The sequence below is a fragment of the Python bivittatus genome, unplaced genomic scaffold (assembly GCF_059951505.1).
Source record: "Python bivittatus isolate LINGU-HERP-01145 unplaced genomic scaffold, Pbiv_v1 ctg000690_np1212, whole genome shotgun sequence".
NCBI classification, from domain to species: domain Eukaryota; kingdom Metazoa; phylum Chordata; class Lepidosauria; order Squamata; family Pythonidae; genus Python; species Python bivittatus.
In genome coordinates, this window is record NW_028277096.1 from 7,926,101 (window position 1) to 7,949,193 (window position 23,093).

General features: G+C 39.6%; 1 protein-coding gene, 1 long non-coding RNA gene and 2 other non-coding genes across 4 annotated transcripts; all 4 read left to right on the top strand.

Annotated features, from left to right (window-relative positions):
- Positions 1-16: 16 nt before the first annotated feature.
- On the top strand, positions 17-10,832 carry LOC112540809 (uncharacterized). The gene is made up of 5 exons (XR_003084866.2): positions 17-274; positions 3,739-3,843; positions 5,218-5,287; positions 6,219-6,305; positions 10,361-10,832. It is a non-coding gene; the product is annotated as an uncharacterized LOC112540809 (long non-coding RNA).
- A 1,054-nt stretch (positions 10,833-11,886) lies between these two features.
- CCT6A (chaperonin containing TCP1 subunit 6A) lies at positions 11,887-22,880 on the top strand. Its single transcript, XM_007429684.4, has 14 exons — positions 11,887-12,092; positions 13,821-13,884; positions 14,308-14,442; positions 15,343-15,516; positions 15,659-15,762; positions 16,327-16,437; positions 17,624-17,783; positions 18,243-18,325; positions 18,811-18,907; positions 19,255-19,402; positions 20,939-21,072; positions 21,305-21,407; positions 22,162-22,234; positions 22,561-22,880. Exons 1-14 carry the CDS (start codon positions 11,959-11,961, stop codon positions 22,631-22,633), a joined length of 1,593 nt encoding a protein of 530 aa, XP_007429746.1. The 5' UTR covers positions 11,887-11,958; the 3' UTR covers positions 22,634-22,880.
- Positions 14,798-14,929, top strand: LOC112540811 (small nucleolar RNA SNORA22). The gene has a single exon (XR_003084868.1). It is a non-coding gene; the product is annotated as a small nucleolar RNA SNORA22 (small nucleolar RNA).
- Positions 16,084-16,218, top strand: LOC112540810 (small nucleolar RNA SNORA15). Its single transcript, XR_003084867.1, has one exon. It is a non-coding gene; the product is annotated as a small nucleolar RNA SNORA15 (small nucleolar RNA).
- Positions 22,881-23,093: the final 213 nt, after the last annotated feature.

A 23,093-nucleotide genomic window follows, 5' to 3' on the forward strand; every position in this document is an offset into this window, starting at 1 on the left:
AAAGGGCTCAGGTTGTTTACAGAAAGGCTCAGGAAAGAAACATGTAATTTTGCACTTGGGGGGGGAGGAGCCCTTCAAACCCAGCCCTGAAAGTTTCCTGATTGGTTGAGGAGAAGCCGGCAGAGAGAAAGTGGGTGGAAAAGGAGGCGGGAAATTGTCTTGATTTGAACAAGTCACCTTGAACTTGCCAAGTCTGTAGGAGTCAGATTAAGGGATGGGGAGCTGAGCCAGCAGGCCTGGCATGGAAGGCAACCTGAAGAAGAAAACCGAAGAGGTAAAAAGCTGCTGGCTGCAGAAGACAAGGGGAACGGTGGCAACGCTGAAACAGCTCCTAATGTGCGGTTTCGAAGCAGGCAAGAAAATGCAAGCTGTTTTTCCAAAGAGTTCCACAGATATAAAATCATGCAAATTTTGTTTGCAGCAGTTCAGCTCTTTCAGTCTTTCCTTTTCAATGAACTTTTTTTGCATAATTTTGCCTGCCATGAAACTCAAGTGCCTTATATATTCTGGAATAAATTCTGAAGAAAAGTTGGTTAGCACTGAGCCCTGCTAAGCCTGCTGGGCTGTCCTGGACTGCTTTCATGAACATGAAAGTGAATATACACTTTCAAACCTCCCCAGCCCTCTGCAACTCAATAGTTAGTGAGCAAACTGTCTTTTGGGGAAGCTTGTCTTTCCTGCTCATGAAAAATACTGTTGGTAAGCTTCCAAAGTGTTCCCAAATCAATCAAAATCCAGCTTAAAAATCATAGCTCCCCATTTCAGTTTGAGGTAGTAACAGGAGTTATATTAAGAGACAATATATTGTCATACAGTACGAAGGGAAAGCTTAGTTTAACAGTCACAGAGCTGAAAGAGACCAAAAGCTTCTCCATTCAGCCCCTTGTTTAGAGGCAGGATCTTACCCAACACCCACACCCACACTCTCTATCATCTCTTGAGCCTTTCCAAAGGAAGTTTTACCACAGCAAAAGTCACACCTCTCAACCAATTTCTGCATCTGACTTCTGCCACACATCATTCACAATTATTTCAACAGGAGAGATTGGTTCTTGTTTTGTTTTAGCATACTGTGTGAACCTTGCCTATTTGATGTTTATGGTTCAGTGTCTTGTACAAAACCAGAAAAATGGGTTAATTCAGTAACCAGATTGCATCTTATACATTACACAGCCAATATAGGTATCAGTTAATCTGCATTAATTTTTTAAATATATGAGCACATTTAAAAAATCACAACTTTCCCATGTACATCAACCTCTACTGTCTGAAAAAGTTCTTGTGCAAGACCTTTCAAAATCAAGTATGTATGCTGTTCATATCCTACCCATTAGATTTTGAAAATAATAGGACTCATGGCAGTATTCCTGGAGGGGTTCATGAAAGCAGTATGGCACAAGCTACTCCTTTTTGTAATGTGTTGTGATACTGCTTGTACTGCAGTGGGCTTGTGGTCCAGCCATGGGCTGGACACTGCTTGAGGAGTGCAATTCTGCTTTCATCATTTTGAAGAAAACTACAGGATCTTGCGGCATTCATGGTAAGACATATATCTGAAATTGCACTGCACGAAGTCATTTAATTTAACATATATGTGATCTCATTGGGACTTTCCAGGCAAAGAAACAACCCCAGTAATGAGGTGAGATTAATTCTCTGTTGATCACATGATACTGTAGTGGGTGATTGCAATTATAAGCAGTTTCAGTATATTCCTGTGCTGAAAGCATCAAATGCTATTTCAAGGCAATAAAATAGCACTTAAATTGTGCAGCTGCTTTTATTCAATGGGGTGCTCTCACTGAATGGGAATTTTTGGCTTCCTAGCGGTGTATTGGCATGATTAGATAAAGATGTCCAAATGCAGAATTGCCAGGACATCAGCATTGGAAATTTGGAAGGCGACAGAAATTTGTCACCATGGCAAACATGGAAGCATGGGGCTGGGGGGATTCTGCAATTTATTCACTAAAATAATAGGGAGAAGGGATATGTTTAAGGGTTGAGCTGAGGGATGAGATGAAGCACTCACTCATGAGCTAGCAACTTGGCTGATAGCTTTCTGGGTACAGAAGGGGCAAATGTTGTTCTCTGCAAACTCCAGTCAATAAATACATAAACACTTCCATGCGTGTAGAAAACTTATCTATATACTAAGGTTACAGATACTAAAACTCTTGTATCTGTAACCTTCAACTGGGTGAAATGGTGCCTCATAGTGCAACAATTTTTGAACCAAGGTGCCTCAAATGGGCTAACTTACAGAATGCATCCAAAATCCAGGACCTGTTACTCCCGCGAGATTGAAATTTGGGAAATTTGTGGCTCCTTCAGCACTGTGTGGCTGACCTCTTTCCTGCCTCCCTCTGTCCCCTGCACCCAATTGCCTGGTGGCAAGGCCCGACAGGCAAGTGGCAATTGGCTGCTTTGGAAACAAGGCAGAAATCTGAAATCTCTTAACAGCTGTGGGCACTGAGGGAAGGATGAGGGAGTGACTTGGATGTCTGCTGGCGAGGTAGGGCTGGCTGAGGGGCACCAGTGGTCCACGGGTGAGCCCTCTTCCTCCCTCGAGGGGGCCTTTGAGGACATGCCAGAATGGGGAGCAGTGGTGCAGCTCCCTTTGTTCCACCTCCCCCAGCAAACTGGCAGGCATTCTGCTGGTCGGCTGAGGAGGAGGAGGAGGAGGCTTCACCAAGGCTCTCCTGAGAGTTGTGAGAGGAGGGCAAATGGCGCAAGCCTATATTATATGTGGAAATGAAGGGAGGGAGGGAAGGAAGGGAGGGAAGGAAGGAAGGAAAGAAGATTTCTGATGCTCTCTGCCAGCTTCCCACAAGCAAAGTCAATGGGGAAGCCAGCAGCAAGTTGCAAGTTGCTCACATTCCCACTGCTTTTTTAGGTAAGGAAAGATCTCTGAAACAATGGCACAACGGGTTACGGATTGTCTAGTATCTAAATAGATCTAAAAGACCTGTAGAAAACTGATAATTTTTGAGGTCACTGGAGGAAGGGGTTTTTGAGTATTATTTACATCTGAAATACCAGGGGGTACACTTGTGCATGTACATCCATATATTCATACATACATGTACATCCATACATATTCACTTACCCATATACATATACCTTTATACATATCTGCAGACAAGCCAATAGAAGGGTTGAGATAATCTTGTCATTTTCATTTTCCCAAAATGAAGTTTCCCTCTAGCAATCCTACTCGGTATTGCTAATTTCCCACTGCTAATGGCAGATGGAAACCACCCATCTTAATCAGATTTACCTGGAGGAAGGGAGAAGAAATGTAGCTTCCTTCTAAATTCTAGTGGGTTTGATGCAGATCCCTGGTTTCACATACCATTACAGTTGCTGGGGATGGGGGAGGGAGCTCTAATGCAGATTGCCAGTTTCATTCTGCACTACTGATCCAACTGATCAGTTGGCTAGCAGGGAGAATGGTGTAGGGTCTGCACAAGGTTCTCTTAAAGGTTCAGTTACAAAGACCAATTGAAAATTGATAAACCTGATCTGGGCATTATCTATGGATTATACTGTTTAAGGTAAATAGTTATATTTAGTGGATTACCCTACATGTCAGTGGAATCTGACAGGACTGTTAAACATACATTACACATATATTTTAACAGATCCATTTACAGAAATGCATGTTATGGCTATAACGATGACAAAGTAAAGGGCACGTCCATAAAACACTATTTCTATTCCTTAATTCCTCAAAAGCAGTTTGAAGCAAATCTGCCAGCTTTATTCACTCCTGGAATGCTGAGAATATAATGAACCAATCTGCATTCTCCCTCTGGCTGACTAGTAGGAGCTTACAAAAAAGTAAGTGAACAAGTATTCCAAGCTAACACTATTTCCTAGTCCTAAAGCAACAACAAAAATTGCACAACCAAAAGGAAATGAAATAAATGGCTACTGCCCCTCCACGCCTTTTTCCAATACATGTTGCATTTGTTTGGATTGTTTGGAGTGTTGGTAACAAGATGAAGTTGCCTGGCTACCAAATCATAACCCCTCCTGAATTAAAAACTCCACTGAGAGTTGTGACAGTGACATGATGTCATGTCATCAGTTTTGCATCCAAGCATTTTTCTCAACACGGTTCAGGATTGGAAGGGTGACTGATACTGAGAAGATGTGGTAAGTTCTGATCAAAATGCTTACTTCTTAGGCTGGTGGAACTGGAACTAATTTCACAGGCACCTGCAGGGTTATCAAAATTCAAAAGACCACTAGATGGCAGCAAACAGTATGAGTTTAACTGCTGAAATTCAGGTGATAAGAGGAGGGAGAAGATCCTTTAATAGAAGACAACCTGCCCGCAAGCTCTGTAGAATTTATAAGACCTTTATAAGAAGCAAAATTAAAAAAAAAATTGACTAAATTGTCACAGTTAATCAGATTTGCTTTTGAACTAGTACAAGAGTGGAAGGGTCCAAGGAGGAACTTGCATAGGAATTTTGTGTGTGTATATGTGCCTTTAAGTCAGTCTTGACTCCTGATGACTGCCTGGATAAGTCCCTGCAGTTTTCTTGGCAACATTTTGGAAGTGGTTTGCTCTTGCCTTCTTCCTAGGGCTGAGAGAGAGAGCTACTGGCCCAAGATCATCCACCTGGCTTCATGTCTAAGAAAGAACTAGAACTGCATACAAGTTAAACACTCTTAATTGCTGAAATCACAGGTTCAAAGGTTTTGCCCAGTTCCCAGGTTCAGCTATATCCTGGATTTGGATATAATATGGGAAGTTAATTATTAGATCTTCCAAGGCCCAATAACTTTCCTTTCCTCTGTAGGATTAAAAGGAGAGATCATTTTAATTAGCACTGCAAGTTTAAGCTGAATGGTGTCTAAAATGTATTTCCACCCAATACCACTCTCCCCTCTCCTTCTCTGAAACTATTCTCAGTCATAGGGCAGAGGGCAGACAATCAGTTTCAGAATCAAATGGCTGATGATTGATTTAGGGAAATTCACTTGAGAACTAAAGTCTACATTTTCTATTAGCAAGGAAATCAACCCAAGTTTTTGGTTGAAGTATGAATGTACTGCCCTCTACTGTTTGATTCTATATAGGTTGAGATCTTAAGATAACAGGATCCATGTATAAATACATATTGTATACCTAGCTATGGACAGACTTCAGACTAGGGATTCAAAATGAGGGCAGAGAAAATAATATATTATCTTCTTTTCCAGTGGTTTACAAGCATGTTATTGTCTCTGCACCTTTGAGAAGGGGGCATATTTCCTCTGAATTAGAGAAAAAGTGAGTTCCCAGATTCTGCTTTTTCTTTCTGAATTCTATAAAATGGGGAGAAAGCATGTCCTGGAAAATTTATTTCAGTACAGTTTATATCATCCAATTATATAAATTGGATATAATTTATTGGATATAATAAATTGGATATAATTTATATCCAATTTAAATTCAGAGTTTAATTCAGCTAATGTCTGGTAGTATTCATAGAAGAGCCTATATCACAAACTAGCTAAACATACTATAGCCTGATGTAGTGTTCAAACTCAGCTGCTGGGGTATAGTGGTGCAATGCTCTAGATTTCAAGGTAAAATGGTCCTTTGGAGGATTTGGGGATGCAGACATAACACCTGTCTATAGGCCTTAAGCCCAAACAGTTCACTTTAAGGAACTGCAGACAGAGGCTATGTTTGCATCCCAATGCACTCTGAAGCACCTTTTTGGAATCAGACCCAGAATGCTATTTTGCTCTACTATTATGGTTGAGTAAATTGTGTGAACCCAGAGAATTGAATTAATTTGGATGGATAGGTGATGGATAAATTAATCATATATAAAAGTATCATTCTAACACATCCATCTCTAAGGATTCTTTAAAATTTCAGCTTAGAGTGAAATATGAACCAACTAATAATAGCTTACTCTGCAAATCATTATTGTATGAAAATTCTAGTTCAGCATAATGTGTGAGCCCAGTTTAGACAAGCTGTTCTATGTGGGGATAAGAATAGCGGACCACCTTCCAAGGCTGTTTTTGCATTTATCTGGCAACCCTAAATAAATGCTGGAAATTTTAAAAAGAACCAAAAAGAAACTTTCAAGTGTCCGTTAAAAATCATTGTATGCAAATGCAAACAATACAAAGTAGCAAATTTGGAAATTTGGAAACTAAGCTAGAATGGGGGCTTCATTTACCTATTTCCTTTTTTCTTAAAGCAGATCACACCATGAAGAGGCCCCAATACAATTCTAAGTTCCGAACACCTGGAAAATGGAAAACCTGTGTGACTCTCAAAAGGAATTACAGTATGTATTATTCACAATACATAAGACATTCCTAAAGTTTTGTAAACCACTTATATGCTATGGGGAAATTATTAATAGTTATAACTGTATTAATACAATATATTGTTATAATAAGAATGTTTGAATTAAATTATATATACTAATATTTTCCATATCAAATTATGTAAAATATATAAATACTATAACTCTCCTTCCTAACAAATTCAGTGTGAATCCTAACTGGAATGGAGCCAAAACAATGTTTTCCAGGGCCAGTTTGGCATGGTGGTTAAGGTACTGGATTAGAAAGTGTGAGACCATGCATTCTAGTCCTCCCTTAAGCTTGAAAGCCAGCTGTGTGATTTTAGGCCAGTTACTATCCCACAGCCTAACCCATCTCACAGGGATGTTGTTGTGGGGAAAATAAAAGGTATAAGCGTTATGTATATAACTTTGAGTTGTACAAAATAATGGTGGGATATAAATCTAATAATAAGTAAAAATATAAAGGAAGAGATACTAAAAAAATTCTTTAAACGTTCCTTAAAAAATTCTAAAAAAAATCCTAGAAGTGGGGGAGAAGAGTAACAATGCAGTGCCTGCTAAATATTGAGGGTGGAATGTTGAGGATGCTTCTACACAGTCACTGGCCTCACAAATCCTCAGCAGCAGTTTTGTGCTACCATACATTTCTCCCCACTGCTGCCCTCTGTCCTCCCTTGAAGATGGAAGGTACAAAGAAACCCACAACCAGCCAGAGTTCTATCCCCATTCCTGCTCTTCTCTCACCACTTATGCTTTTCACAGCACACAAAAAGAAAGAAAATACATACATACATACATACAGTAGTTGTTGGGATTTGGGCAGCATACAAATTTGATAACTACATAAATAAATACATAAATAAAAACCAACTGGCCAAAGCACCCATTTAAAGCAACTAGGGAAAATATTTATTTATTTATTTATTTATGGATTTATCTGTATCTACCACCTGCAACTAGCACACAAGCCACAACTATGCAAAATCCTCCTGACCAGAGTCCCCCCCTGCTCTTCAAACCAGAGACAGAGTCTGCAAGGACTCCCATACGGTAGGACTGCTCTTTCCAAGGGAGCACAATCCCATCAAGAGTCAAAGATGGAGCAATCTTGGAATCAGTAAGCCTCTGAATCACCAACTTGTCTGGATTGAGTCTGAGCATATTTTTCCATATCCAAACCCTGACAGCCTCCATATACCAGGTCATGGCTTCTACTGCATCTCCCAATAGGCCTGGGGTAAAGATGCACTGTATAACTATCACCTGCATATTGGTGATACTTCACCCCAAACTGATGGATGACCTCTCCCAACAGTTTCATATAGATACTAAACAAGATATGGGAAAGGACTTAACCATAAGGCATTCCATAAAAAACTGTCCTTGGGGTTAACTCCCACCAACATTTGGCTCCGCCTGCAACACTGTGCCCCAACCCCTCAGCCCTCATAGGCAGTGCAGAAGGATACTGTGGTTGACAGTATCAAAAGCTGCTAAAAGATCTAGGAGGACAAGGATGGTCACACCTCCTCAACCCAAGTCCTGCTATGGGTAATCCATCAGAGCAACCAATGCTGTTTCATCCCATGACCAGGTCTGAACCCAATTGCCATGGGTATAGATTATCTGTATCCTCCAGAGCCCTTGACAACTGCAGCTCCAAAACCTTTTCAATAACCTTCCCCAGAAAGAGAAAATTAAAGATAGGACAGTAGTAGTCCAATTTTGTTGAATCCATGCTGGGCCTCCTGAGAAGTGGGTGAATCAGTGCCCTTTAAAAGCCTCTGGCACCTCCCCTTTCCTCAAAGAAGTATTGACTATATCCTGTATCCCACTCCCAGCCCTTTCTCTAGCCACTTTTATTAGACAGGTAGGGCAGGGGTCCAATTCACAGGTGGCTGAGCTCAGACTGCAGAGGATTGTGCCCATTTCTTTAGAATCCACAGGCTCAAAAACATCTGTCTTCTCCATAGATTCTGCTCATGTGACTTCCAACTCAGAATGAACATGAACAATTTAATCTGCAAAATGCTTGGCCAGACAACTAACACTGACCGGATCTTCCAGCACATCCTTTCCCAAATGCCTGGGACATTTTGAACAGTGCAGCTGGCTGACATTCCATGAATGTAATAAGGACAGAGAAGTAATTATGGTTCACTGTCTTTATTACCACAGAGTAAGCTCAAATCTAAGCTCTAACTCATGTCTGGTCACATTTGCTTCTTGTTTTCCACCAGCATTGCTCCAGGCATCTCTTCACCCATTTCATTTCCCAGAGGCCCTCACTGAATCATGGGGCTACACAGGATTGGCAGGCAAGGAAAGGCTGCTCAGGGGCAATTCTATCAAATGCCCTAGCTGTACCTCTGTGTTCCAGAGATCAACAAAGTGTCCAAAAGAGTCTTGACCAAAAGCTCAAGTGCCATTAGGAAACCTGCTGGGTCCATTAGATATCTGGGGTGGGCCATTTTAATAAGCCCCTCCTCCCTGGCAGCTCTAGGGAAAATGGACTGAAGGAAAAGTCCCCCAAACATCCCATTCAAACAATGGCAAAAAGATATATCTAAATTTGTATGGCAAGGGAAATAAACCACAAGTTAAATAAAGTGTTACAAGATGCAAAGGAAAGAGGAGAATTGGGTTTACCAAATTTGAAACTGTATTTTGCAGCTTGTTGCTTGGTCTGGATGAAAGAATGGGTGTTGCTGAGAAACAAGAGACTTTTACAGTTAGAAAGCCACAACCTGAGGTTTGGATGGCATGGATACTTATGGTACGATAAAATTAAAATTAATGTGGATTTTTAAAATAATGTTATTAAATGTGCCATACTGAGAATATGGAATAGATATAAACCCAGGCTGTGCCCGAAAACGCTTCTGTGGATCTCAGCACAAGAAGCATTCTATAGAAGAGAAACAGCAGGCAAAGACAAATGGTTAACGTACCAGGAATTATTGGAAAATCATCAAGGAGAATATAAAATTAAATCAAGAGAGGAACTAATGGCAGAAGGATAACGTTGTCAATGGTTTTCCCATTTACAGTTATCAGACAGATTTAAAATGGATAAAAAGACTTATGGTATGCAAAGTAAGAGAATTTGAAGTATAATTGTGTACCGATGATGAACATGTAATTGCTAAAATGTATACATTTTTGTTGAAATTTAAAACAGAGGAAGAACAGGTTAAAGAATGTATGATAAAGTAGGCTAAGACTTTTGGTTATAATATACTAATGGATCAGTGGGAAAATATGTGGTTAAAAGGGTTGAAATTTACATTATGTTACGATTTTAAAGAGAATTTTTATAAAATGATGTATCATTGGTACATTATGCCAGAGAAATTATCTAGAATGTATAAAGGCATTTCAAATGTGAACAACATGAAGAGACATTTTATCATGCTTGGTGGACATGTAAAAAAGCTTTAAAAAAATGGATTCAAATACATACCGTATTTTTCCAACAATAAGATGCCCCCATGTACAAGACCCCCACTTTTCCAACCCAAAATTAAAAAATCAATATTTTAAAGATAGTGCAGAACACATTTTTATTTAGTAATTAGTTAACATTGACCTGATACACTCGGTGGGAGGAGGTCCAAACCGTCTCTCTGCAGCTCTATTTCCAGGCTCTTTGGCATAACTGATTACATTCAAGCACGAGTGAAACTGCAGATGGCTTGTCTCTGCAAACAGCCTTCCTGTAATTGGTTTGTTCAGCATCAGCTGACATCAGTTACATCAGGCTCGTGATTGGAGGAAGTCTGTTTGGGAGACAAGCTATTTCACTCGTAATTGGAGGCTAGCAATAGGAGGAAGCCTCTCTGCAGAAACAAAGTATGGGCAGTTTTGCAACCGCGCGATTCTCGGCTGACTTCCTTGAATAAGACGCCCTTCAGTTTTTAGGGTAAGGATTTTAGAAAAAAGTATCGTCTTATAGTCGGAAAAATACGGTACATTGATACAGAGGATTTTAAAGATTAATATTCAATTGAAACCAGAATTTTTCTTTTTAGGATTGATGGATAAACATTAGAAAAAAACCATGGAAGATTATTTCAATATATGAATACTGCAGCAAGATTACTACATGCACAAAGATTGAAAGATTTGGCATTGCTCATTATGGAGGAATGGTTGGTGAAATTGACAGAAATTGCTGAGATGGACAGACTGACTTCTTTGATTAGAGAAAGGACAATATCTACATTTATTGGTGACTAGAAACCCCTTATGGACTTGTGATTTATGGTTTTGATGATTAGACAGGATAAATTATAGAAAGAAGAGAGTCATGATGTAACCTTACAGAGAGAGGTTAAAATATAATTGCACTTATAACTGCTGTGAAGAATATCGGAAGCCACTTCTTCATACCATTATATGTCTGTATATCATTTTTCCCCACTTTTTTTTTTATTGCACTTTTAGCTTTTTCTGTATTTCTTTCCTTTTCCATTTTAGTTTGTATTAGTTCTTATTATTGCTCTTAACACTTTCAATAAAAATTATATAAATAAAAAAAGAAAAAGCACCTAAAACAAGATCACAATACATCTGCACCAAGGTGAATATAGTCAGTCACATTAGGCCACTGATGTTTTGGGAGGATCCCATGGTTGTCATCGCAGCCATGAACCCTTAAACTGCCTCTGATTTCAGGGAGGGGAGATTGAAATCACTTAGTGCTAGCAGGCTGGACCACAACAGCACCGTAATGAGATCAAGCAGTTTGGGAAAGGATGTTGCCATGCAGCTGGGAGGATGGTGCAATTGCAGCACCCCCAGCCTATCCCTTTGGCCCAAAGTCACCAGCACATATTTATTAGAAGAGCTAACAAAACAGAATTTTTAAAACTTAAAAACCAAATGTTAGGACTTTTGACTTCTCTAGTTGTTCCGAAGGATATGGCATAATTAATGTAACATAGGTATGTGTATTAAACTATAGGGAAAAATTGCAAATGGTTTGTTTTTAGTGGGTAGTTTTCAAAATGAAAGGAAGAGTAGAATTATTTTACACAAAGTATAGGACAGTGCTATGTATGTTTATTCCTTTGATTTTGTTGAGCACTCCCAGATTAAGGGAGTAATCTAACAGTGCTTTCAGATACATGTGTACAGTATGTTTATATAGACACACACAGGGACTATAACAATATCCTAAATATTCTTTATGCATTTTGTCTTCCTCACACTTACATATTCATAATAACTTTTTAAGCAATTCAGATATCAATATGTATTTAAAAAATTAATCTAATCAGATTATATAGCAATATTTTAAAATTCTATGAATATTCATGACGTACTTCTCATGCCTAGGCCCACCACCATTTTGCATAGCAACCGTCTCCAACCGCCACCTTAGCCGTTGTATCAGGCAGCCGGTGGACTCATGAGCGACGCAGATATTTAACCAATGGGAAGGGAAGGCGGGCTTGCAGCGGACCAATAGGAGGCCAGTGTCTAGGCCTTGATATGGACTATTCTAGAATGAAGGAGGCTGTGACGTCTAGTCCCGCCCCTCGTTTCGTCAGGACTCAGTCGAGTCAGGCGGGAGCGTACGCGCAGTCGCCTTTTTCTTTTTCTCCTCCAGAGGTAGCCGGGAGAGATGGCGGTGAAGGCGCTCAACCCCAAAGCTGAGGTGGCGCGGGCTCAAGCAGCCCTGGCGGTCAATATCAGCGCGGCGCGGGGCCTGCAGGATGTGCTCAGGACCAATCTCGGGCCCAAAGGAACCATGAAGATGTAAGGCAGGCAAGGGGGGGGAGGGCTCGTTGTGGGGAGCACAGGGTTGGAGAGGAGGGGCTACGCCTAGCCCCACCCATCCACATGGTGCTCGACGGCGGAAGCGGCGAGGTGAATCCATGCGCAAAATAGCGTCGAAGGAGCCCCAAACCCAGCTAACAACGCAATATGCTCGTTTGTACAGCGTTGTCAGTGAAAATTTCTTTTATAAAGAGTGTAGGGATCAGGCAGTACCAATAGTGGTATCTATTTAAAAATAGATACATGTAGAGAGAGAGAGCAAATATGTCTTTAAAATGCATATAATTACAGTTATAAAGCTTTGGGCTATACAATAAACTTCCAGATATGTATAAAATATTTATATTTTCTGCCTCAATAAATTTAGGGTGATTATAAATAGGGCTTGCTTCATTTTATCTATGCAGTTAGCTATAAATCTTTATTCAATTTATATCTTGCCTTTTGTACCGGAGCTCAAGGTGCCATACCTAATGCTCCTCCTTCTGTTTGTCCCCACAGTAGCCAACCCCATGAGGTAGGCTGGGCTGAGAACACAACTGGCTCAAAGTCACCCAGTGAGCTTCTGTGGCAGAGGGTGGACTAGGACCTAGAACTTCCTACTCCTAGTCAAACTCCTTAACCCCACTGGCTCTCAAATTAGTAAATTAGGCTTTGAGTATAGAATTGCCCCACCAGCCAGTTAGTTTTGTACCAGTCAGAATTTGAAAGATACTGATTGACCACTGCTATCTTTTTGTTTTGGGGGAAGAGGGATTACAGCTTATGTTCTCAGTTAACTATCACAGGTGGAACACTAGTGGCTATTAGTTATCAAGTACTTGGCTTAGCTATCAATGCATGGTTATAAATCATGACATTGGAGAGCTGCTGTCAGCTGAATGAAAGCATGGTGAGTTTGATTGGCCAAATCTTAGTATGAAGCAATGTCATAAATTTATAATTGTACCTCTCCCAAAATTAGCCCCCTTACACAACTCCTAAAATAGTGAAGTTGTTCTGCCATCTGCATCTGGTTGCTGTAACTGGCTGGTGGAGGGAGATAACACTAGAAGCCTATTCCTTTGATTAATTTAATAGGATAGTCAGTCCCAGAATTGAAAGTAGAAAAGAGAGCCTTGGATGTGATGGTTTGCCATTGCCCAATACTGCAGAACACCTGCCTAACATTTCTCTATTACATGAGCTTGTGTCCACCAGTGTACTGCAGTTTCTGGAGGGTTTCTATTTGTTTATCCAGGTTTCAATGTTTTATACTTCTTTCTTTGTACCTTATTTTGCATAGTGTCTCACACTGACGATGTTTATTATCTTACTGGCCAAGCTATTGCTAGTGTTCCCCTCCTTTCTTCTCTGAAGAGAAAGGGAGAATGGGATGCCTGCCAAACAATCAGAGGATTCACCACATTGGGTTGGCAGTGTGGGTACTTTATAATAATATCCCACATTTCAAATTATTATGTTAGGATTAAGAGGTATACTTTATTAATATGTCTTTCCTTGATTACAGTTCATGATGAACTCAAAGAAACATAATTTGCTTTGAAAATGTCATCTCTTTTTCCAAACTATTGAATCATCCTTTGTATTCTGACACAGGAGAGGTAGTGATGTTAGTAAATTATGTTCTACCGGTCCTTTTGCCCAAATACTTGGAAAAGGAAGGTTGTATTGAGGGGTGATGGCTTTGCTTTCTGTTTTCCACAGGCTTGTGTCTGGTGCTGGGGATATCAAGCTTACCAAAGATGGCAATGTCCTGCTTCATGAGATGGTGAGCTTTCCGTTCCTTCCAAGAATATAGTTTTAAAATATCAGATCAAATAATATCTTCCAGAACTCTGACTACATGCAGAAAAGAGGCACCTTAGTAGATCTTTAGATAGTGAACACTATTGGTGATGTAGGCCAAAAATTATATTTAAAATGTTATGTCAAAAGTTAATGATAATTTTATGTTTTATTTTTCAGCACAAAATGGCATATGTCCAAACTGTGTAACCAACAGTGTGCTGTTGGTCAAAACATGAGCTCCTCTCTGCTTATTTTTGGGTCTAAGATTAATTAAAATGTATGCACTGCTGGTGTTTCTATAGATTGTTTCCTTAAATTATTAAATTGATAACAGAGCACAATAGTAAATGGATGAGGAATGACATTTTGATGATATTCTTTTTGTCCTCTTTGCATCCATCAGCAAATTCAACACCCAACAGCTTCCTTGATAGCCAAAGTAGCAACAGCACAAGATGACATCACTGGTGATGGGACCACTTCTAATGTTCTCATAATTGGTGAGCTGCTCAAGCAGGCAGATCTCTATATTTCAGAGGTATGTGACAGTGTTTATGTACTTATAGTCTGCAAGCATATATTTTTATGAGCACAGCTTCAGTTTGCTTTCAGATTTAAATAAAACAAGCTAAGTTCCGTGAGAAATTCTTAGTATTGCCATTAAAACAAGATTCTTAGCTGCATGTCCATATTTTGCTAGATCAAGGTGAACATCCATTCTATGTTATACCTAAACTAGATTAAAATGTCAAACTCCGACATTGAATCATATTTAACACAAATTATTCTTCCTGCATTTTTGCTATGGAACTGAACTTTTATTTATTCAGACTGGGGGTGGGGGGGTGTATAATTGACTTCTGACCACAGTGTGTGAGAAATTTCTGAACTTGTTGCACAGTGAACACCCAAATGAGCTCCATAGTTCCTTTGGCATAATTCTGTGCTAGAATAAACTGTACTTTACCCTCTGCATTGGAAGGACTATTTCTCCTTTTATATGTATTCAAAAGGACAGTACAAATTGTCGTCATGTATAGCCTCAGGTCATCTAGAAAGGCTTAAAAAAGAAAAGAAAGAAAAGTAAAATAGTTTTCCTTTTTTAAATACCACAGTACTGAAATCACTAGATTGAATCCATTGTTGTGTAGGCAGACTTTCCCTTGTTTTCTTCCCCCTCAACCTTCACCATTAATAAAAATAATAATCTCATAATAACTTATTAAATGTATATGCCACCCAACTCCCAGTGACTCTGGGCCTTTTCAGTACCTGCTCCAGGGATTTAGGGTACCTTCTGGAGTGTTTTTTTAGTTTTGTGCCCTTCAGTTGTAAAAAGAAATTGCTTGTGGAACTGATCACTTGAGTTTTGCCTATAGCTGGAGTGTGGAATTGGATATGTGTGTGTGTTTTTTTTTAATCATTTGTTTGGCATTAGGGGTTACATCCTCGAATAGTTACAGAAGGGTTTGAAGCTGCAAAAGAAAAAGCCCTTCAGGTCCTGGAGCAGGTCAAAGTAGCAAAGGAAATGGACAGGGAAACACTCCTAGATGTTGCCAGAACCTCCCTCCGCACAAAGGTCCATGCTGAGCTTGCTGATATCTTAACTGAGGTGAGTTTCATTGATTTCTTGTGTTCTCCAAAAATAAATTATATACAACTCCCATATTTAAAGTGAGGTGGATCCAGGGGGGTGGGGGGTTTCTAAATCCTGGAAGTCCTGTTTGATGAGGTTTGTTCTCTTTTCTTCGAAGGCTGTAGTAGATTCAATTCTGGCAATCAGAAAACCAAACGAGCCAATAGATCTTTATATGGTTGAAATAATGGAGATGAAGCACAAATCTGAAACAGATACAACGTAAGTATAAGATAAATGGATTCTGTTCCCAAAGCCTTGAAATATATCATTCTTGCATCTCCCTTAGCCTAACCCAACTTGGTATTTTCCAGACATATTGGAATTGCACTTTATGGAATTCTTTGCTGGCATGGCAGAGAATTTTGGGAGTTGCTGTCCCAGACATCAGCATCTGGGCCTTAGGGTGTGGAAGATATGCAACATTGTCTCTGCTTTATTATATCTGATAAAGAAAGTTACTTAGTTATATTTTATTCTGAACTGTTAAAGGAATGAAAGCCAAAGTTTCCTAGGTTTGAAGTACAGTAGTTATAGCTGGGGGCATGGGTGAATTCTGCATTGGCTTTTACAGTAGCTAATGGAGTCAGACACCATGCAAGAATAAAGTTTGCCTCGGATTCGTTTAATGACATGCTGTGCTAAAACAGTGTGCACGGGTCTGAAAAGGATACACCGCAATGTTGTTCCTAGGAGTCCATTTTTAGCAGGAAATGCATGAGACTGTAGACAGGATAAACAGCTGAAACTGAGTTCTTGAAAGGCTGTTTTAAATATCTTTTATAGCCTGATAAGAGGACTTGTCCTGGATCATGGCGCTCGTCATCCTGACATGAAGAAGAGGCTTGAAGATGCTTACATACTTACTTGCAATGTGTCATTAGAGTATGAAAAAACGTATGTATGTATTAGGACTTACAGCCCTAGTTGGGACTTGCAAACTGAGGTTTAATCCTACAGTTTTAGAGGCTGGTTCATGGGATTTTCTTGGTCTACCTGAAAGCCACTCTGACCATTTCTGATGTAAATTGCTTCTGATTCCCCTTATCTTCACATGTATGTTTACTGGGGTTGAAAGCAAATCAGGCCAGGTCTGGTTAGTACTTAAATGGGAGACACCAGAGAATGGGAGCGATCGACTGGACTTGGAGATGGAAAAATCCTGGAAGGTGACAATGGGAAACTATTTCTGTATACAGGTAATCCTTGCTTAACAACCACAATTGGGACTGGAATCTTGACCATTGAGCTAAGCGGTCATTAAGTGAGATGCCTACACGACTGCTTTGCTCAATGACCGCAATCCAGGCACTCCCAGTTGCAGTCATTAAGCAATCTCCTGGGTCGTTAAGCGGACGGAGTGAAAAAGTTGCCTGCTGAAGGATTTCAGCTCTGTGTGGTGCTTAAATCCTCCCTTTTGCAGCCCACCGGAGGGTTTCCCTTCCCCTCCGTGCATGGAGGAGAAATTCTTTGAGGGGCTGGAGGAATGGAGCTCAAATCTTCAGGATTTGACCTCTGTTCCTGAAGACTGCAAAAGGATTTCAGCTCCTCTTTGTGCATGGAAGGGAAATCCTTTGTGGAGCTGGAGGAACGAAGCTCAAATCTTCAGGATTTGAGCTCTCTTCCTGAAGCCTGCAGAAGGATTTCAGCTCCCCTCCATCCCTTCCGCTTGCAACCTTCCCTGCCAGCTTCCTCATTGACTTTCTGGGGAAGCCAGCAGAGAAGATTGCAAATGGCGATCATGTGATCACAGGGCGCCTGTTAACCGGTTGTAAATGCAAGCCGGTTGCCAAGTGCCCGAAATGCAGCTATATGACTGCAGGAGATGGCAGTGCGACATTTTATAACAGCTGGAAGTGCTTTACGGACCGTAAGGCACCCTTTCCAAGGCCGTTGTAACTTTGAACTGTTGTTAAACGAACAGTTGTTAAGCAAGGACTAGCTGTAGTTGCCAAGAAAACTGCCTGGTTTTTGTCCATGTAGTCATTAGGAGTTACGCTTGACCCAAGGGCGTGGTTACTTTTTATGTTTTCTGTATAATTTCAATTCTGACAGCATCCACATTATGTGCTTTTTTTTCCAGTGAGGTGAATTCTGGATTCTTTTATAAGAGTGCAGAAGAAAGAGAGAAGCTAGTTAAAGCAGAAAGAAAGTTCATTGAAGAAAGAGTGAATAAAATCATAGACTTGAAAAAAACGGTTGTTGGAGATTCAAATAAAGGTTTTATAGTGATCAACCAAAAGGTAAGAGAAGGGCTTGGTGTTGATTGAGATGATTGCCTAACAAATGGGCCTATAATGCAAAATGGGCTAAATAGAGTGAAACATTGGTTTAATTGTCTCCCATTTAGCAGAGTTCAGGTGCAGTGGGCAAAATTTGCATCCAGTTTTTGTTGGACAAAGCCCAGAAATAGGGCAATTCATGTAAGTGGTCATTTGTGACAATTTATGTTATTTGTGTTATTGTAAACCGTCCAGATTCGCTGGGAATTGGGCAGCATATAAATTTAATAATCATAATCATTATTATGCAAATAACATAAGTTGATGTAAATTCGCCATTTGCAGACTTTTGGATATAATAACCTCAAGTGATCCATTAAACCACAGTATTATTGCATGTTATCCTTATTTAATTTTTCAATATTAGTTTTATTTAAACCTTAGCAGATCTGTTTATTGTGTACTCTTCTGTATTTTCAGGGGATTGACCCTTTTTCCCTGGATGCACTTGCAAAAGAAGGAATAGTAGCTTTGCGCAGAGCAAAACGAAGAAACATGGAGAGGTCAGTTTCTGGAAGAACCTGGGGGACTGCCTTGGGCTTACAATGCTATTTGTTTCCTTTGAAAATGTTTAGCCAATATAAAAAAAAGAGTGACACCCAAAAGTTTGGAGAGGAGTAATCTTCTCTTATATTGTAATTCTAATCCTAGATGTTTAGAAAACTTGGAAAATGATAAACAATGACTTCTTTAGAATTTCTTCAAAGTACATTTAGAATGCTGGTATAAATCAGTCACTTTAATGACTTTGAATTATTATTATAAAAAGATACGCACATATTGATCCCTTTTTTAAAACAAAGGGACTGCTTAACATTCTTGATTGCATTCAAAAAGAGGAGCAGGTATTCCTATCACCCTAAGCCATGCTTTATTGAATAAATCACAACTGGGCTCACAACTTGCCAAGCCAAATCAAGCAAACTACAGTGTGTGAACCCAGACTATAACAGAAATATCCAAGAACATGTTTATTCTTTATGTTCAGGTTAACCCTTGCCTGTGGAGGTGTTGCTATGAATTCTGTAGATGACCTTTCTGTTGACTGCCTGGGACATGCAGGTCTTGTCTATGAATATACCTTGGTGAGTTTGATTTTTGAAATCTTTAATTCTTTTCAGTTTGACTTCTGTGGCAAGCATGGTAATTAACACCTAATTTCAGTAGTGGTATTAGTGTTGTTCAAGAGCTGGGTGGGTAGATGGATGGATGGAAGAAAAGTAGTTTCATAGAATCCATCTTGGAATTCTTAGATATTTCTCAGTGGAAAAAACTCAAATCTTTTTAAAAAATAATAAGCCAGATAAAAATAGATATAGTAATAAGAATATAATAAAGGTACTGTTCAAAACTATAGAAAATCCAATATATAATTATACATATCTAGCATTTATGTTCCTTAAATAATGTCTGGATTGTTCTCTTTGCACAGGGTGAAGAGAAGTACACTTTCATTGAGAAGTGTGATAACCCTCGTTCTGTGACTCTGTTGATCAAGGGACCGAATAAGCACACACTGACCCAGATCAAAGATGCTGTAAGAGATGGACTGCGTGCTGTCAAAAACGCCATTGAGGATGGTGAGTCTGGGTTAGAAGCATTTCATATTTTAGTAGTCTCAATGCAGCCAGTTGATCAAAGGAAGTTTTATTTTGATGTTACTTTAATTTTGGCAAATTTTGGCTAATGGCTCTTTCAAAAATCACTTTATCAAAAAGAAGTCCAGGAGCTCAGGGTGGCATACGTAGCACTGCCTTCTCCAGTTTTCCCCACAAAGACAGTGTTTAGGGTGGTGTCAGAGTCTGCACACTCAGTTCCCAATTCCAGTAAATCTGGAGCCGGTTTGTTTCCAGTAAAGATTTCTTTATTGAGTAGCAGTATACAGCATTCCATAGATTGCTGAGACTAACCCTCCCCAGCCAGGGCTCTCCTTTTAACCCCCCTCTACTCTATTTTCCCGCTTGATTCCTTTGTACCTCTTCTTTGGTCTCACCTTGCTCAGCCTTGCCGGCACCTCGGGGCTAGATAACACCACACCTGGCCTTTGTTGTTTGTTCTCCATTTCCCCTCTTCCCTTTTATGGCAGGAACAAGCAAGCATCTACACAAGTTATGATTCCTTCCTAAACTAACATTTGTACTTACTAGCTAATTAGCACATGCCTGTTAACATTATAAATTTTCTAATAACATTTTAATAGCCTTCTGATAGTTGCTTGCGTAGATCCTGACATGCTGCCCTCCAACAAGACGAATGTCATCACATTTGAAATAAAATCTGCAAGAAAAGAAACAATATACAGTGGTACCTCGGTTCATGAACTTAATTCGTTCCGCGACTCTCGTTGCGACCCGAATTGGTCGTGACCCGAATCAAATTTTCCCATAAGGTTCAATGTAATTACGGTTAATCTGTTCTGAACCATATGTATTTTTTTTTAAAACCACAAAAATATGAAACAAAATACAGTACAAAGAGAGAGAACGCTAACCTTGCTCGACGCGACTTCTGGCGTGGAGGACAGGAAGGCGGGTGGGGAGGCGGTTATTGCTTGGAGGGAGAGTCCCCCTCGCCTCCAGGAAACCACGACCATGTGTCACGGGAGGGAAAATGGCCACGGGTCGTGTTCGTCACCCGATCCGGCGTTCGCGAACGGAAGCAAAATTTGGCAAACGGTGCTGTTCGTGACCCGAATTGGTCGTGAACAGAAGCATTCGTGACCCGAGGTACCACTGTATACAATACAAATATTGTTGTTGTTTTCTGTTTATCTAGGCTTTTGTGGATATTTGGTGTAAAAATCTTTAATGAGTTTGGGAGCTTTCACATTGTGGCTGCCTACCCATTCATAGTTTGTTTTGGGGAAGTGTTTCCATTGCACTAAGTATTGCAGTTTGCCTTTGTGCTTTCTAGAGTCCAGTATGGCTTGTACTTCAAAATGACTTTCTCCCTCAATCATGATTGGATTGCGATTCTGTTTGGTAGGATGCCACGTCAGGATTATTAAGAAACAGGAATTTACCCTTTTTGAGTAATAACTAAGTACTGATTTCTTGGGTGTGTGTTCTGTATTTTGTTGCAAGTTTGATGTTAACCAGTGATTTTCTTTTTTTCAGGCTGTGTGGTTCCAGGTGCTGGAGCCCTAGAGGTGGCAACAGCTGATGCCCTTGTGAAACATAAGCCCAGTGTGAAAGGAAGAGCCCAGCTGGGGGTTCAGGCATTTGCTGACGCATTGCTTATCATCCCTAAGGTAGGAAGCTTCTGGACAAAAACATCTAGTAGATATCTTGAGCTCTGTAGGTACCATCGAGAAGACTTTACAGCTGTCAGCATAGATACGTCCGAAAGGAAAATGAAAAAGGGGTAAAGAACAGTCAATTCTAAGTATATATTGGGCATTTATCTCCACTAAATACCAAATAGTTCATTTCCTGACAGAGTGAGAAATACAAAATTATTTTTTCCCTTATTTATTCTTACAGGTACTTGCTCAGAATGCTGGCTATGATCCTCAGGAAACGCTAGTTAAAGTTCAAGCAGAATATGCTGAGTCAGGACAACTAGTTGGTGTGGACCTAAATTCTGGTAAGTACAGGATGGTGGCTGCGAATGGCATGATTGACAAGGGCTTGAGATGTACTTTGTAATTCCAAACTGCTGGGTATTTTATGATCATCTTGATTTTTTTTCTTTTAGAAACTAATCTAGCAGATGTGTGATAGTCTTTCAAAATGACAGTTATTATAAACTGGTTCATTTGCAGGCTTTTATTTGGAAATCAGTGGTACTAAACCAACATGAATTTCTCATCTTTAGGGTATCTAGAATTTATTGTGGTGAACTGGTGACAATGGTTGTACTTTTTTTATTTGTGATCCTTTAGCAATTACATAATCTTGTAACTGCTAAAAGATCACAAATCAGAACATTGTAAACAAGGCTTGGTCCTGTTCCTAATAACGCAGGCAAGGGCAGGCTACAACCATTTAGTATGTCACAGATGGGGATCTTGTTACACTGTAGTTTAAGCAAAAATAAACATTTAAGATGATTGCTTCACAACAGTCTTCTTGTGGAGCTCCCATTCTACCTGAACTGTTATCTGAAGAAAAAATAATTTCCAAATGCTCCCAAAGGGAACACAGACAATTACTTGTCAGTTTCTAAACCATTTTTAACTGGATGGAATATTTATGTCTTTAGTTTTCCAAAATTCAAACCAGCTTGCACAGGGTGTGAATACTCTTGGATGTACATTATAAAACAGAACTCTGGCAACCGGTTGAAGACTATGGAATGTATTGTTGCCTTTTAATGAACTTTCTCCTGTGTCTTTCAGGTGAACCAATGGTGGCAGGAGCAGCTGGAATCTGGGATAATTACAGTGTTAAAAAACAGTTGCTTCATTCTAGGTAACATTTTATAGCTAACCATTTAAAAGAAAAATGACATTAACTGCATTTGGAATTGTATGTAGACCTACTTGACAATTAAGACCTAGTTGAGTATACTTTTTATATAAATAGGTTGGTCTGTTTTTCCAGACTGCTTTAATGCTAGTAACTAGATATGGAGTCTCATATTTCAGGATTTTTGCTTTTACTGTATGGAGAAAAAGCAGAAATGTAATTGGCCACGTGAACCTTCTTTAAAGAATGCAAGAAAAAGGGCTGAATGTACTTCTGCTAAATTAACTGTAAACTGACACCAGTGACATCTCTCTTCCTGTTTTCTCCAGCACTGTAATTGCTAGCAACATTCTCTTGGTTGATGAAATTATGCGAGCTGGAATGTCATCTCTCAAAGGCTGAATTGAAAGACCTTGAATGGGGAATCTCTCTACCAACAGTCTCCTGTATTCAAGTTAACAACATCCCTCTTTTCCAACATCTAATTCAGAATGATAGGAAGAAGAAAAGTCTACCTTCAGGAATTTGGCCACTCACAAATTGAAATCTTTCACTTCTGTAGAATCAATTACTATTTATTTTTTACACGCACTGAACAAATGCATCTGAAGTTACTGTCTTTCTACCCAATAAACAGTTTTGCGCTCTGGTCAGGCTTTAGCATGGTCTGTTATAATAATACTTGTCATTTGGATACTGCTTTCTATGGTTTCTGCTGCATTATTGGTATGAAATTCTGTGGCATGTACTGCCAGAAAAAAAAAAACCTTCTTACATACGCACTCAAGGTGATGCACTACAATAAATAAAACCTAATAAATTAATAGAATTAAAATCAAGGTGTTAAAATTAGTTTGAAATT

Coding starts and splice junctions, on each gene's coding strand:
- CCT6A (XM_007429684.4), top strand. CDS start 11,959: ATGGCGGTGAAGGCGCTCAACCCCAAAGCTGAGGTGGCGCGGGCTCAA. Junction 15,763..16,326: donor AAATCTGAAACAGATACAAC/GTAAGTATAAGA, acceptor TATCTTTTATAG/CCTGATAAGAGGACTTGTCC. Junction 19,403..20,938: donor CAAAAACGCCATTGAGGATG/GTGAGTCTGGGT, acceptor TCTTTTTTTCAG/GCTGTGTGGTTCCAGGTGCT.